The sequence below is a fragment of the Rhopalosiphum maidis genome, chromosome 1 (genome assembly GCF_003676215.2).
Source record: "Rhopalosiphum maidis isolate BTI-1 chromosome 1, ASM367621v3, whole genome shotgun sequence".
Classification (NCBI taxonomy): Eukaryota; Metazoa; Arthropoda; class Insecta; order Hemiptera; family Aphididae; genus Rhopalosiphum; species Rhopalosiphum maidis.
Window position 1 is genome coordinate 28763031 of NC_040877.1, and position 14398 is coordinate 28777428.

The 14398-nt window shown below is 24.3% G+C and overlaps 3 protein-coding genes across 9 annotated transcripts; 1 reads left to right on the forward strand and 2 right to left on the reverse strand.

The window, feature by feature from the left end:
- Window positions 1-366: 366 nt before the first annotated feature.
- Window positions 367-2340, reverse strand: LOC113549315 (40S ribosomal protein S10). The gene is made up of 5 exons (XM_026950560.1): window positions 2204-2340; window positions 1871-2015; window positions 1694-1807; window positions 585-767; window positions 367-482 (listed from the first exon to the last, which is right to left on the reverse strand). The coding sequence occupies exons 2-5, from the start codon at window positions 2012-2014 to the stop codon at window positions 429-431; spliced, it is 495 nt and encodes a 164-aa protein (XP_026806361.1). The 5' UTR covers window position 2015; window positions 2204-2340; the 3' UTR covers window positions 367-428.
- A 225-nt stretch (window positions 2341-2565) lies between these two features.
- LOC113549311 (pre-piRNA 3'-exonuclease trimmer-like) lies at window positions 2566-6890 on the forward strand. Of its 2 annotated transcripts, XM_026950548.1 has the most exons (12): window positions 2566-2801; window positions 3448-3682; window positions 3751-4035; window positions 4095-4314; window positions 4518-4619; window positions 4699-4806; window positions 5156-5255; window positions 5642-5741; window positions 5829-5918; window positions 6000-6082; window positions 6549-6656; window positions 6722-6890. In XM_026950548.1, exons 1-12 carry the CDS (start codon window positions 2671-2673, stop codon window positions 6762-6764), a joined length of 1605 nt encoding a protein of 534 aa, XP_026806349.1. In that variant the 5' UTR covers window positions 2566-2670; the 3' UTR covers window positions 6765-6890. The 2 variants fall into 2 exon arrangements, with proteins under 2 accessions (XP_026806349.1, XP_026806350.1); XM_026950549.1 differs by lacking the exons at window positions 6549-6656; window positions 6722-6890 and adding an exon at window positions 6154-6270.
- A 1462-nt stretch (window positions 6891-8352) lies between these two features.
- LOC113549314 (selenoprotein S-like) lies at window positions 8353-12167 on the reverse strand. 6 transcript variants are annotated; one of them, XM_026950557.1, is made up of 6 exons: window positions 12032-12167; window positions 9550-9632; window positions 9289-9426; window positions 9121-9227; window positions 8949-9048; window positions 8353-8549 (listed from the first exon to the last, which is right to left on the reverse strand). In XM_026950557.1, exons 1-6 carry the CDS (start codon window positions 12037-12039, stop codon window positions 8464-8466), a joined length of 522 nt encoding a protein of 173 aa, XP_026806358.1. In that variant the 5' UTR covers window positions 12040-12167; the 3' UTR covers window positions 8353-8463. The 6 variants fall into 6 exon arrangements, with proteins under 6 accessions (XP_026806358.1, XP_026806354.1, XP_026806357.1 ...); XM_026950553.1 differs by having other exon boundaries at window positions 9289-9447; window positions 12032-12154; XM_026950556.1 differs by lacking the exon at window positions 12032-12167 and adding an exon at window positions 11391-11414 and having other exon boundaries at window positions 9289-9447.
- Window positions 12168-14398: the final 2231 nt, after the last annotated feature.

Genomic DNA, 14398 nt, shown 5'->3' on the forward strand with positions numbered 1-14398 from the left:
AACAATAGTAGTTATACTTATTTAACACTCTTTATATGGTTTTTAAATAGTAGTTAATTGTTTTTTTACTAGAACTAGAATAATTTTACCAGGCAGTAGAAAAAAAAACAAATAAGTTCACAATAATAATCAGTTCCCAGCTCCAGCAATCACAGAGCACCTTGCTAGAAGGCATATAGGTTTGAATTTTTAGGTGAATATAATTAGCGCTCTTAATCTAAAGAGTATAGTAATTACTTATTAAAAAAGTGACAGATATTGAAAAAATAATATTTTCATAATAGATGTAACGTAAATATACAATTACTATTAAATATTACTAAGGTTAATGACCAGAAAAAAAATGGAAAAATAAAAACAAATTTATAAATTTTATACTTTTTTTTATTTTGTAATTTTTTATTTTTAAGTAATATAATTAATTACATTTATTGAGGTGGAGCTCTACCACGGCCAAATCCACCAAATGCACCAGGTCCTCTCTGAATTTATACAAAAAAAAAAACATATGATTAAAATTATTGTTAAATTGTATATATATATAAAAAAAAAATTAATATATTATGAAAAAAAATTATACTTACAAAGTCCAATTCAGCAGTACCAGCACCCACTTCAGCTTTCTTGTCAGTTCCAGGTGCACCTGGAGCTCGTCTATAAGTTGCTCTGTCTTCACCAGATCTGCCGCCTTCAGGCCTTCCTCCTGGTGTTGTTCTGGGTCCTCTTGCGTCTTGTCTAGCTTGTCTCTTCAATGTAGCTGGAACAATCTAAAGACAAGTATTAATTAATATGTATTTTACATCACAAAAAAAAATATCAACCATGCCAATTCATAAATACTTATACCATGTCTCAAAAGAGAATGATTAGTCGGCCAATCAATTGTAGTCCATTGTATTTCCATACATTTCCTACAGTTCTACCAAAAACCCGTACTATTAGGCAGTCCCCAAATTAAGTATAATAATATTAAAAATTAGGAATATTGGTTTTAAATGATTGTACATTGTCTTTGGGAAACATCGGCTAACAAGGTGAAGGAAACTTAGCAATGCCACTGCCGGTATGAATGAATAATGATTATTCTTTTTTGAGACAGAGTAAGTAACATAAAAAATTGCTTCAAAGCAAAAGGATTATATTAATAAACATATGTTTTTTTATGATTGCATATTTCAGCACATTATGAATTTCATTGTATACATTCTAGAGAGCATACAAATTTTAATTATATCATTGTAATAACTTTGATTCAATTAGGTGCCAAACTGTTTATTAAAACTCAAAAAAAAAAATTGTTAAGTTTAAAAAATACCTACTTTTTAAAATATAATCAATATATAAATATAAATGGTTAAATTATTGATATAGACAATTATAAACAAGTCATGAACAAAAAAGTTTCTATTCATAAAAGTCTGTAGTAAAAAATATTAAATGTGAATAAGATTTACTTATACATAATTTATGAGCTTTTATTTTAAAGATTTTAAAAAGCATAGTTGCATACATATTATAGCATTATTAAGTGCATGAATAAATTATGAGCTCCAATCATAATTAATATTTGATATAAGTTAGTTTATAAATAAATATTAAATACCTATAAAAATATTATAGATTGTAAATAAATGTTAAATTGCCTGTTTTTTAATAAACATCTAAATATAAATTTATAAAATCAAGTATTTACCTCAGTTGGTAAATGAAGATAATCCCTAAGGTATTGAATTCCCTCGTTTGTCAAGTACCAATAATAGTGACGCCATGCAAATTGTTCTTTAACATAATCTCTAGATTTGAGACTCTAAATAAATTTCAAAACGACATTAATACACATCGAGTAAACACAGGATAAATGGCTAAATACCTGCATAGCTTTGATAACTTGCAAATTTGGAATGCCTTCAATATCGGGATGTACAGGTTTATGGAAATCTTTTTCAGCAACCATTACACCTTCTTTGAAGAGGTATTCATAGATAGCTCTACGATTCTTTTTTGGCATCAACATTCTGTTAAAATATTATTATTTACTAACTTGTGTATAGATGTATAATACGGCAACTCAATAAGTACACATTAAAATAAATATAACTTTTGAGTTTACGTCAAAAATCAAATTTATCAAACAGGAAACGTTTTATGGAAAGTATGACACAATTGAATAATAAGCAAATTAATTAATTAAATAAATACTTACTTGGATGTTTGTGGATGAAAATTCTAAAATACAAACGGGTGAACTAGGTAGTAAGTACCACAATTATTTAGAAAGAAAAGACTATGTTATCAATTAACCAACCTCAAAATATTTTTTGTCAACAGACAACAATTTTTTTGTAATAGTTAACATGGTATACGCTCTGGTTATGATAACGGTTACCATAATCCAGTTGGTCCATAGACATTAAATATTTATTATCTATGGTTACTGCGTCAACCTTATCACGATCTCTTGTTATTATTATCAAAAATATATATGATTGTGAATAAGTTAACAAGTTGTTATAGTTCAAATTAACAGATAATAGATATATTTATATTTTAGTATTTAATATTGAATACAGAAATAGGTTTTTCCTGATGGCTTATATTAATTAGAAATTAGAATCGAAATCGATGTTCATTACTTTTTTTTAAATTTAATTTTATATTTAAATTTAAATAATGTGTGAGATTACTTGTGAGAATTTTTATTCCAAATTACCGGTCATCGAAAACGCAATCAAAGAATCTGCTTTTGTTAGCTTAGATATGGAATTTTCCAAATTGTATGACAATGTATCAAAACCGTTTAGGTAAGTTATTATCTAAATAAATTATTACGTTATTAATTTAAAATAAAAACAAGAACTATTAAGTATAACATGGTAAAATAACGCCTTGGTAATATATTTTATTATTTTATAGTGAGATATTTAGATTATACTTGTTTATAAAGTAAATGAAAAATATATTTTTTTTTATTTATGCTCAATAGAAAGTGAAAAAGAATAAATTCATAGGCTATATATTAGGTAGTGTAAACTTACTTCAATACAAGATAAGTATTGGTGTTAAATGTTAATATTAACTTTGAAACTTAAAACAAATCATCTTAGTTATAAACTTATAACAGACATTTCTGAAAGTTTTTTTAAAAATAAAATTCTATATTAAAAAATAAAGATTGATATATATTTATAATCTTAATAGGTAAATAAAACAATTTGTTTTCATATTTTTCATTTACCCTATCACCAAGCTTGTAAATTATTCAGTGTGCTGTTTGATTTATATATATTTATATTATTACAACAATGGTTATTAAAAATTATACTGATTGTAAGTATATTAGTAAAATATTGTTATATTTAATATTCTCACTAGTTACTTATATCTATGTTTTAATTATCTTTAAATAATTTCATCTACTTTATACTAATATCATAAATGCATTTACAGTCTATTTGATACAACTGAAGAACGGTATAAAAAATTGCGCCAACAAGTATCTGATATAACCTGTATACAGTTAGGTATAGCCATTTATGTTTATGATGCTGATCACAGAACATTTAATATGAGTGCTTACTCATTTTATACCTACCCTCAGACATTTTATAAGTCTGATAGTGTGGTAAATTTTCAAACATCATGTGTTGAATTTTTATGTAAACATAATTTCGATTTTAATAAGGTAAATTTTATTTTAAATTTATTAAATTAATATTTTGCATTAATTATTTATTCACATTTTTGCTTAAGTTATTTCATAGCAGAGTACCATATTTAACTAACGAACAAGAATTAAAAATAAAGTCAGAAATGTCGGATGAATTATTTTTTGATAAATATTTTGAAACTAATTTAAAATTTCGTTCTATTGAAAAAGAATTAATGAAAATTTTAAAAATTGTTTCTGAATGGTATGATACAGCCAACTACGGAGAGCAGACATTTTTAGAAATAAATGGATGCAGTGAACCTGCATATATTATCCTAATGCAATATTATCTTCTGAAAAAGTTAAAATATATACTTATAGATGAAGTACTTATAATAAAAGAACTTATAATAAAATAATATTTATAATTATATATTTTTTTAAGAGTCATTTAGGATTAAATATTACAAAAATAAAAGATAATACAAACTCGGAAATATTAAACAGTACAATTTACGAAAATTTAAAACTAAGTTTATTAAATAAAATGATGGGTATTAAGTATTTAATAACTCTAATATCGAAGTTGAAAAAACCATTAATTGGGCATAACTGTGCTTTGGATATTTTAATTTTATCCAACCAATTTTTTACACCCTTACCTGGTTAGTATAATCGTATGTATCAGTATTATTAATTTTTATCATGCTAAATAAATTTAAAATCTGAAGTAGTTATGTTTTCATAATATAAAATTGTTAATCGCACCATTACAAGTTTTCCATCTATAATAAATTAAATCTTATTGCAACAATATATTGTAAATAATAAAATGTATATACAATACATACCTAAATTCATATTTCAGAAAACTTCAAAGATTTCCAAAATTTTGTATCAAACAATTTTGGTCCAATTTATGATACTAAATTATTATGTAAAGAAGTGAAACGTATAGTATCTAAAAATGGTTTGTAAAATTTATTAAATTATTAAATTTAGATTTTCTTGTCATTTTTATAAACTAATAAGAATTATTTTTTCATTAGATAAGTGGATGGGAAGTTCTCTCTCAGAAATATATTCATATTTAAAAGATGGAGAGGGTAAAAGATATTCAGATACTATGCATATTCAACTGACTGGTATTGAAGAACGTAAGAATATAACAAATTTTAAAATGCTCAATATTTATATTATATCTTTACTAGCAATAATTGTTTTTTTTTTACAAAGAACCTATAGTATTCAAATTAAAATGTTATGTTTTGTCTTGTTCTTGGTATAAACCTATTAATTTAAGATAACCATTAATAATCATTTCATGAAGAAATAAAAATAATAATTTTTATATTAAAATAGAATATGTAATATAATTTTTAATGAATATTTTTTTCTAAATCTTAATATTTAAATACTAAACTATTATTTATGTTTAATTAATGTTTATAACACATTATTTTATTGCATTTTAATGATAAATGTTTTTTTTTTTATACATTTTAGCTCAAGACATGAAATTACACCATGCTGGGTGGGATGCCTATTATACTGGTTATTGTTTTATTAAAATGATTCACATTATTAAAAGCTTTTCTTGTAAAACGTAAGTAGTTGATTTATTATATGAAAATAAATTATATATTATATTATATTTAAAATGATAAGTTAAATTAATTTATAATGATAATTGTTGTATTTACTAAGTGTTCAGCCATATTACCATACATATATTATACATTGACTTATTTTTTTCTATTGTAAGTCAGCAATTAATTATAAGAAATTAGTTTAAATTTATGGTATTAAATTATAAAAATTTTATCTTAGCTTTCTTTGATAAATAATTCTAAAATAGTAAAATAGCATAAAAAATCAATATGACTAATCATATTTTCTGTGAATAATTATTATTCAATAATATTTGTTTTATTACATAATATAATAATAATATCATTATTAATATAATAAATTTTTAATGAATATTTAAAGTGAAGAAACAAATCTAAGATATACTTTAACAGAACTTTTGAAATCAATAGAATTTTCTAAAAACAAATTATTCACCAGTCGATCAATATCAAATATTTTGGTAAGTATTTGTTTATCATAAAATATATATATATGTTACATTTAAAATTATATATTTTGTTCAAACCCTTTATCTGTTATAATAAAGGATTTGGAAGCTGATAACCACCATAATCAGACAAATTATTTAATTATTCAGAATAAAGGAACTTTTTATAAAGCTTTGGATTTAAAAAAAGTAATTAATATAATAATGATATTATATTGTTATATGTTATGTAATTTCATTGTTATTATTATTTTTTTTTTAATGTTTCAGCTTAAACATGATCTCAAACAAATTTGTAATTTTGATTTAAAATTACTTTCAAACTATACTGCATTGGTTGCCTTCCCTTTCATGTAAGTTTTCATAAACTTTAAATTTTTAATGTGTAGATTTGGTTCTATCCTAGTATATTAACCTTTTCCAGCCCAGTGGGTCCATTTGGACATACTAGTACCTCCAGCACTGATCTGAAATTAATATTCTGTGATTTGTTAGGTTTGAATTAAATGTTTTTAGAATTTTATGCAAACAAAAACCAAGAACCATTAACAATTTTGTTAAATTAATGGTTTAAAATACTGGTTTTCTAAGTATGATGTTATGCATGATATATTGTTATTGTTTTTTAAAAAAAAATTACTATATTAATCCAATTAGTTATAATTTCTCTTATAAAAAAAAAATTAATTTAAATTTGAATAAAGATTATTCATTAAACGTATATTTTGTTTTAAATTTTAATTAGTATTATCAAGTTGTCAAATTATATGTATTAATTATAATTACATATTTAATATTACTTTTGACTTTTTATAATAGGCATAGTCGTATCATTTATAAACTAAAAACAAACTACAGTGTCCAAAATTATTCAAAATACCAAAAGAAAAAAAGAAACAAACAAATTATTGGCTTCAGTTTAGCTATGTTAGTATTTCTTTTAAAAACTGTAAAATAATAATCAAACATTAATAAGGAAAAATTATTTTCAGAATAACTACTTGTGTAACAATTATGAAATATTTAAGGAAATAATAAAGGTGTAAGTATGAATTCTTAATGTCTTAATATACTTGATATTATAAAACTATGATATACATAGTGTTTTAAATGATTTTAATAATGTTAATAATTCTTAACAAATTTTATGTAATTCTATTGAATGGCTAATGAATAATAAAAATGCAAATTATTAAAATTAGTATTTACAATGTGTTTTTTAACAAATAAAAATATATACATCTTCATATTTATCTCATCTACTTGGGTTTAAAAAATATGAAATTGAAAAACAAACTATTTTGGTATTATATAAGCTATAGTTTTTATTCATATTTATTTAATTAGTTAAGGTTTGTCTCACTTAATTTAACTAACTTAAATAATGGATATACAAAATAATTAATGAAATATACTTTATTAGGTTACTTATAGTTGTCAACCCATGATTAAGACCTACAGTTCCACTTAGACTGAATAATTTGATGCTACATTTTTCTTGACATTTATTCAAATATTTTAGATTTTAAGTGATAAATCTATTATTGATTTTGCAATGATATCCGTTTTAATCTTTTATCCAGAGACGTATTTACGATTTTATTAACTTAAGTATAAAAATATATTAGCTCCATTTTTTCCTACTAAAAAATGCACAGGCATCACTTTGAAAGACTTACTATTTGGCACACGGGGCGATTGCTTCCCTTTCCCCCCTAATATGCTTCTCCTTTTATCATCCCTTTTTCAGGCTGTAAAAGAACAATATTTTTATTCTCATTCAAAAGTACAAAATACATATAATCAATAAAAGGAACATTAAGATCCGCACACACTGCAACGTTGTCGTAAATATGTAACCAGACACAATTTACCACTATGGTGTAAGATAATAGAATTTACCACCAATGCTGCATTATGTAGCTTCAGAATTCAATTCAAATTTTATAAAAAAAACCTGGCCCTACTTATAGTTAATGCCCAGCTAAAGTTTATCAGTCATTGTATCAATACTCGTAATACTAAAATTAATTTCTATTTATAATAAGTAAGGTAAACAATGCGCTGAATTATATGTAAAATTTTTGTCGACATATTTCATAATTGTTTCAATGTAGTCCTTTAGTCCTTTTATGGACCACAATCTCTAGTGTTTTGTCAAAACATTATTACTAGTATGTTATTTGTGGGTTCATACTCAAAATGATAACTTCCAGCTAATACATATAATATTAAAAATGTTTTTTAATCCCTTTATTGTTATTTAATTTTCATATCTTATTTTAAAATCAATAGTAAAATATAAAATCTAAGTTTTTACTAAATATGTTAACATTTTTAGTGACATAAATAATATTACATTTTCAGAGTATTAGTATAATAACTATGAATTATGAAATTTCCCAATATATACTCTAGTGCAGATTCAATTTACTCATCAGCGTAACTAGGAGGAGGCTTAGCCACCCTGTATTTGTATTTAGCTCCCCTATAAGGTTTTACTTTTTAGCCTCAATTAGCCTTCAAATTATTTTTAACTTTGGTGTTCTAAGACTAATCCCTGTAACTATAAATCCTAGTTACGCCCATGAATTTACTGCGTTTTTTTATAGTAAGTATAATATGTGCTGAGGGATAAACTTTAATATATAACTATATATAATATTATAAAATATCAATGTTACATAGATATTAATTCTTTGAGTATCATATTTATTTTTCAATATTTCCATTTTTATCCACACCCTCCTCCAGAACATGCACTTCTCCTTGGAGGTCTATAATTTGAACCACTGCCAGATCCCATTAAAGGATTGTAATCTAAACAAAACAAAATGTTTATTAATTTATTTGAAAAAATTTAAGCACATTAACCTATTTAGATTTATATTTATATCAACTTTATACAGTTGATAAATTTGTTTTTGTATACCTATATTTCATTATTATGAAAATGAAATAATATTTATTTTTTTAGTGAGTCATGGATTCATGGTAGTTTGCTTACAAGTAATTAAGTAATTTATTTATACAAAATATATACCTAAAGATAAAATGTTTATATTTTTAATATCAATTAAAAAAGTAGAATTATGAAATTAATCGTATTAAATATGACTGTTTATTCAATGATAGAAATGTGATAAAATTGTCATCATTTTATCATTAACAATGGGTATTCGTTAATATAAAACAATTCAATTTAAAAATAAATATTACCTGGTTTTGATTTTTTTGGTTTTTCAGAACTATTAATTGACTGTCCTCCTGTTCCATTATTTAATAATGCTCGTTTTTCTTCTAATATTTTCTTTTCTTTCTAACATACAAATTACATTTTAATTTAAAACTGAACTAAAATTTTTAATACCTATTAATTAATTAATTTTACTTCTTTTTGTTTTTCAAGTGCTATTTTAGCCTTTTTCTCATATTCTTCTTGGAATTTTGCTCGAGCTTTTTGTAATTCTTCTTGTTTTTGTTTAAATAAATCTGGATCTATATATGTATTATTTATGGTTAGTGTAATTTTATTAATTTCAAACAAATTTATTCATACTTTTTTTAATGTCCGCATCATATGCAGCTACTGCTCTTTGTTCTAACCATTTTAAATAATGAGGCCATAATTTTGGGACTAAATATGCCAATAATATTATAAAAGCCAGGAAGTACCATCCATTATTTTGAACAAATCCTAAAATATTCCATATGTAATCTATGTGAGAAAACAAAATTTTAAGTATGTAGATGTATAGTAATGAATGATTACTCATAATTTATTTCAACAACCTTGACATTTTATTTTAAAAAATCTCACCTGTAATAGATTGAAAATACGTAACTTCTTCTTCATCGGCATAAATTATTTCCTCCTCCATATTATCCATTTTTACGTATTTCCTATTAAATATTTCAACTAAAATTGAATTCAAATTTTCAAATGTTAACTCACTAGCTTATTTACAATTAAATTTGACGTCTATCAACTCTAGCGAGACCATACACAGATGTCTGATTATATAATCATTAATCAAGACTTGTCACCCACGGTTTAAGATAATTATTATCGTGTTATTATTTGATATGTTGATGTTGATAATTAAATATTGATAAACATTTACCATTATCATCAGTAACAGTGTAACCAAGTAAGCTATAAAGCACAGAATTGTATTATTAATAAACCGAATAAAATGTACATTAGAGAAATAAAAAAGAACATATTATTTTATATTACGATCATGGTAAAGAATGTAGTTCCATAGATTTTAAATATAGTTTTTACTATTACGTACTTAATAGTTAATGTGCAATGGTGCAGTGGTGAATTCAAGGGCCTCCCTTAAAAGTTATATTTGTAAGGCCTAACATAAAATGCTTACAAATTATTTAAATGTATGATACAAAATAATATTAAAAATTTTAGAAACCAAAAACAAAAAATTCTGTATCAGCCATTGGGATGTTGATAAAACCTAGATTAATATTAAATATTAATTGAATCATACAATTTAAAACACTGTTTTTATCATTATTAATACAAATTATGTATGTATAAGGATCGGTTTTTCAATTGACTTTAACCAACAGTTTATAGGACTTAACTGTCTGTTAATACTATGTCTCAGTTAAACTGTTTTTTGAAATCCAGTTAACCCTAAACTAACCATTAGAATTTAGGTTTAACCGATAGTTAAATTAGCCACTACTATTTCTTCAGAGTTCAGATTAATTTTTTAGCTGTAGGTTAATTTAATAATTATTTTTGATTCATGGGTGTATTACATGTATATTCATTTAAAGTAACAATTTTATCATGAGTCAAAAAAAAAAAAATACCAATCGATTTTTTGCATTCTATTTTTATGGGAAGAAGGAACCAATATTTTGTTTAGTTTACAACTTATTAAGTTATTTTTTAATGTTTTTCTTGAACATTCATCACTTTCTTCTCATTTAAAACTTATTGATTGATGCCGGATCATAAACCGCCGGTGCAAGCAGTGCATTGTACCGGGGTTCTGACTTTTTGAAATATTAGGGGGGCCCATGGTCCCGATATTATGTATATTTATCATCAAAATATCATAAAATAAAATAGATATTTGGTGAAATTTGTTTTATTTTTTTAAAATGGTGTATTGGATTTTGGTTTGAAACTATTTTTAATTTATTTTTATCGGTAGTCGATTATGTGAACCTTACCCAAGGGCCAACTAGGCCAAGACGTTTTAATGAAACATGGTTTAAAAATTTAGAATGTTTAGAATTTAGATATTAAAAATTGTCGAGACCCAGGATATGACGGAGCTTTTGTGATGAGTGGAACACATTCAAGAGTGCAAACAAGGATAAAACTTATTTGCTATCAGCCAAGTATGTGAGTATGTCCATTGCTGACTGCTGTAGCAATAATTTAATTCTAGTTATTTTGGATGCAACAGTGTCACAGTAAAATAAAAAAAAAATTTTTGTAACTGTTTAAACTTTGTTCATTTTTTTAACAGTAGTGACTCAATATGGACTTTATTAGCTTTAAGTTAAGATTTTGATTTTGAAGATAAAGTAAAAAAAACGAAACTCATTTCGACAAAAACGTTTATATAGTAGGTACCTATTAGCTATTATAGTAATTTTAAATATAGAAAAAGAACGAACCAAAACTCTAAATATTGAGAAGATAATTGACAATTTTGCCAACACAAAATCAAGAAAAAAAATTTTTTAAATAAAATAATTAAAAATAATTTACTTACTTTATTTAATAAATTTGAAAATATATTCAGTATCAGTATACATGTGTTATATTCATTATATTATATACTATGTACGCTATTTACTTTGCACAACATTCCCATAGATATTTTTGTAATAAATTTGAATTATGTGAAATAAATAATTTATTAAATATTATTTTACACTATTACCCACATATGTTAAAATAAAATATAGTTATAAATTAATAATACAATTTGATTTGTAATAAAAATGTAATGGTAAAATACTATATTGTACATTTTTTTATGGGGGCCCCTACATTATTTTCCACCAGGGCCCTCGGAATTCGAGATCCGGCATGTCTCTGGTTGCACGGATGGTCTGGCAAATAGCAATAAATAATTCTACATTATATTATATAGCTCAGTGTCTAGTGTCTTTTGTCTAATATTTATTCATTAAATTGAATATTTCCCATACATTCCCAACCATTATTAATGTAGATACAGAAAATTTAGACCATAAATTATAATAAATGAATGATAATTGTTAACAACAGCCCATCATAAAGCTACACGTACCTATCCATGGTGAGTGGCTCGATTTGGGAATCGCCGCATGTTTAAAATAATAGGCTTGGCTTGGCACAATAAAAATCAATTGATAATTATGTAATAACGTAATAATATGTTAAATAATTAAACATTTATATGGCGTGTCGTCGGTTATTGAGTATTACTGGCCATCTGTAGTACAATAGATATTAGATACATTATAATAATACAATTATAGCCTTGTATATGACACATTCATACAAGCCACAGTGTCACACATATGTTTTACAGTCGAGTTTCGAGTGTTTATATTTTATTTGAAAAGTCAATATTAATTATATATATACTCATATATGAATATGATATAAATATGTAGGTTATAAGTACTTATATTTATATAAGTAATGATGTATTAAAGTGAACATAGCTTTTTAATTTTCATGATTTAATGATATTATTGTGAGCATAATTTTTTTGAACAGTTAAGTGTTAGTACGCGGTGGTTGTTTCTGGACACCAACAACACTAACATCTGCTGTGATAATGAAGACTTGAAGGTTGGAACAAGTTCAAGCATCGACAGCAATCTATAAACTATAATATTATATTATTATATTTATGTACTCTGTGGCCTTAGATATACCAACTGTGTATATAGCCTGTAAAATAAAGTAGTTTCAACTTTTATTACTCTAAGCAGTAAGCTGCAAATTGCAATGCAACCAACAATAAAAATAATACACATATTTTATAATATTCTACATCTACGATTTCAAACGAGTTTTAAAATGGGTACTATTCATAGTTAGTTTTAACTTAATATAACTATTGTGCCATCGCTTATAAATATTGTAATGTAATTTAAATAATTTAATTATGATTACAATATTATAACATACCTAATCAAAGATACAGAAAGGTTGCATGTACCTATACTCTATAGATATTTTTATTATATATTAGTATATAAGATATATAACTATTACTTTCGAGGGCATTTTAATCTCTAAATAGTCTAAATTCTAACGTAGTATTGTCTTATGATTAGGGTCTAGGGATTACTGGCTTAGGGGCAACGTAACCTTGAATGAACGATGATTATATTTAATGGCGTGGTTATTTTAGCTAATGTTCAATTAACTAATTAACAAACTAACTACGGAAATTGTTTATAAAAAGTGGGCAAGTGTGTACCACAGCTGTACAACGTATAAACAATATACAGTAGATGTCTATAGTAGTTCCCGGCAATGAATGTGTTCAATTTGAATTCAATGATTTATTGCTTTATCATTATATACAAAAAACAATTCTGATTTCTGAACGGAAACAGTCTTTCAACCTATGGTACATCTCTATAACTTTATAATTATAAGAATAAAGTATATTTTGTTATATATATTAATATATTGATAATTGATATTGATATATAGTAATTTATTTTATTATTATAGTATTATAATACAATAGGTAGATTTAACTTTTTCCGAAAACACTGCCCTGATTATATTATTACCTACTATTTAATTATCATAACAATTTATATTTATACCATAATATTAGGTATATAATTGTTATTAACTTTTGAGTAAATCGTAAATGTCATCATATCATAAACCAGTGAAATTGATTTATTGGTTTATGGTATAAATAAATACCATTTTAAAATAAATCTGCATATTTTGAAAATATTGGCAATTTTAAACTACGCTCGAGTTTATATCAAGTGTAAAAATGTGTGATATGTAAACTGAGCCCAGGTAAAATTTTAAAAATTAATAGCTATATTTTTACAAAATCAAACAAAATTATTAATCTAAAATTACAATCTCTAATTTATACTTAATTCGTTACAGCCATATAAATTAAACAAATAATAAAATAAAATAGAACCTAACAGTCCTAACATTTATTTTTTTTGTTTTAAAATGTTGATATTGAAGGGTTCATATATACCTATATATTACTTAATTTAAAATGTATTTCTATTCGATTCTTTTTTAACTTTTACTTTTTTATAAACATAAAAATCTTTGTTTGAGTTTTATAAAAGTTAAAATTAAAATGAGAATGAAATGACTCATGTATTAGTGATTACATTTGGTTCTGCTGATGATTGAGTCTTTATATTTCAGATGTACATTGTGTTTTTTCACTTATATATACATGTACCTACGTTCTACCACTCCTACCTACTGAATAATCACTGTTTTATCGTTAGGATTTGATTTCATTATATCATATACTGATATTACTAAATACTCTAATATTCAGATATTAAATTTTCTCGGCTTAAAAAGTTAAAAATGATATAATGTTATAATTAAAGGGCCCAGATAGGAATAACAATTTGGTCGCAGTTTACGTACCTATGCCTGAAAATATCATTTCAAA